Here is a 2500-nt window from a genome sequence, read left to right on the forward strand (position 1 = left end):
CTCTCTCTCTCTCTCTCTCTCTCTCTCTCTCTCTCTCTCGTTCCCATGATGTCATGGTTCTAACTTGTTTTTGTGTGTGTGTGTTTCTGGAGAGTTGGGTTAACAGTTCTTGGCAATCCTGTGTGTGCGTAACGGCTGGTGTGTTTCTCTAGCTGAGCTAATGCCCCGTGTTTATTACTCTAATCTTTCTTGTCTGGTGGTAAAGTGGACAATTTATGTACTAGCATGTAGGCCGAGAGCCTTGTGAGGGCTGACTAATTCAGAAACAGCCACCTTCAATTGAGTTCACAGACCTTATTTACAGGCTGTCTATTTTAAGAAAAGCTACTGAGCATTTCTGGGACCGAGGGCTGCAAAAGCAGCTCGCTGGTTCTTGTGAGTTATTTTAACATTTGTGTTGGTCTTGCCTGTGTCACTTTGAAATCTTCTGTAATTATGGCACTATGAAGACATCTCAATAGTAGTATTAATGACCCAGAAGATATGGCTTTTCCTCATTTTCTGCTTAAAAGCATGGTATATAAATGGGCTTGGCACATGACATAAAAGTCTTGGTGAATGTTGCAGGTCAGACAGGTTTGTGTGTATCCTCGTATATTTGTATATATGGATGTATGTACAGATGCGTGTGACTATAGCATCTAGAAGAAGACTAAAACAACAGTAAATGTTAAAAGTTGAGTGATAGTTTACAGTGATCCCACTGTATAACAAGCACTCCAATGAGCTAATGAAATTGGGAACTGCTTCTAAGTATAAACTTTCAATGTGGACTGAAAGTATGCTATGTAAAATGTCCACATGTGTAGAGTCATGATATTTAGATAGATATTCAATACATTAGTCGCTGTTGCTTAAAAGAAAACTTCCCGCCCTCTTAAAAACAATCATTAAATCCTAAAAATTATTGCTATATAACAGAATAAATATAAAAAGGCTAAAAAACATGAAGGATATTCATTATATTTTCCTGACACAGTTAAGTAATTAAATTATGAGAATATTCATTAATTTCCATTCTAACTAAACAAGGAGTGGCGGGTAATCTATCCAGCAGTGTTTACAGCGTGTATTCTGTGTTTTCTCCACAGTAGTGAATTATGACAATGTAGTGGACACGGGTTCTGAAACAGATGAGGAGGACAAGCTCCATATTGCTGAAGATGAGGGTATCGCTAACGCTCTGGATCAGGAAACAAGCCCAGTCAGTGTGGTGCCCAACCATGAGTCTTCCCCACATGTGAGCCAAGCACTGTTGCCAAGAGAGGATGAGGAAGATGACATAAGAGAAGGTGGAGTGGAACATACCTGGCACAACAATGAGATTCTGCAAGCCTCTGTCGATGGGCCAGGTGAGTCTGTCTGGAGCTACCTGATTCCCGGACCCTCTTTGGCTCATCTTAACTTCCCAGTAGTGGCATCTGCAAGCATCTCATTAACATATTTCTTTCCCTAGCCATTGAAGAAGAGAGATGCCCTGACTGATGACAGACCATGAAGAGATAGTAGCATTATCACATTACAGCACTTACTTCTTAAGCAGGGGTTACATTTCTGTTTTGAAGGAAGTTGAACATAAGATAGACATAAACACAACATGGGAAGCTTTTATTCCACATTTTAAATGTGTAAATTGTATACAATGATAAAAATCTGTACTTCTACACCACTAATTTGAGTAAAACTCCATATATATGACTGTATATCATATGTATGTGTACATATATTTTTAATATTTTATTACATATGTATGCATATGTATAATATATTTATCAGGTAATATACTGTCCCTACATAAATTTTAAGGTTTGTCATTGAAATGCCGTAGCATTTCAAACTATCAGTTTAATGTAGTTTCAGTGTCTGTCTGACACTTCCTATTGTAATTCAACTATCTAATCATTTCCTTTTGTTAAGTGTGAATGTGATTTCACACTTCTACCTGGTCAGGTAGCTTTCTTATTATTTAACAGTTAAGTACCTGATAATGATTCCTGCTGTTTGGTGGGAGTCTCTAGGGAAGTTAGAATGGGTCCAGGCCAACTATAATAAACGCAAGACATATTATGTTAGAAGTGAAACTTCATGTGCATCACTGTGGAAATGGAAACCCAGGATCTAAAATCTGGTTATAATAAAGGTGAAGGGAAAAAAAGGAGGATTAATCTTGTTTCCTCTTCTTTTTTTTCTGTCTATGGGAAGGTGTCCTATTAAAATAATATATTATCTAAAAGTCTTCTCTAGTTGTGTCTTCCCCTCTTTACCCTGAGGACCAGATGAGAGCTATCATCATTTTGACTCTACCTTGTTATTTCTCTTACAAAGTAAATAACACTGGGATTTTAAAAATGTGACTGGGGGAAAAATAGGAAATAATAGAACAAAATCATCTACGTTTATCCTTTTGTGGTATTTCAGACTCTAAAACACTGTATGAAGTCAGAGTAATTGTTTTGTACACTGGAAAAAGGGCAATAAAAGCACTACCACTACTAAAGAA

General features: G+C 37.2%; 1 protein-coding gene across 3 annotated transcripts in view; it reads left to right on the forward strand.

Annotated features, from left to right (window-relative positions):
* The window catches only part of ZEB2 (zinc finger E-box binding homeobox 2), a 144723-nt gene that overhangs the window by 99418 nt on the left and 42805 nt on the right, over positions 1–2500 (forward strand). For all 3 annotated transcript variants that reach the window (XM_069066746.1, XM_069066747.1, XM_069066748.1), the window contains one exon: positions 1092–1352. In XM_069066746.1, the coding sequence (XP_068922847.1) occupies positions 1092–1352 (261 nt within the window). The remainder of the gene's footprint in view (positions 1–1091; positions 1353–2500) is intronic.

The sequence above is a fragment of the Petaurus breviceps genome, unplaced genomic scaffold, assembly GCF_028583685.1.
Source record: "Petaurus breviceps papuanus isolate PSGF00001 unplaced genomic scaffold, PetGlider_PUasm1.0 90723, whole genome shotgun sequence".
NCBI lineage: Eukaryota > Metazoa > Chordata > Mammalia > Diprotodontia > Petauridae > Petaurus > Petaurus breviceps.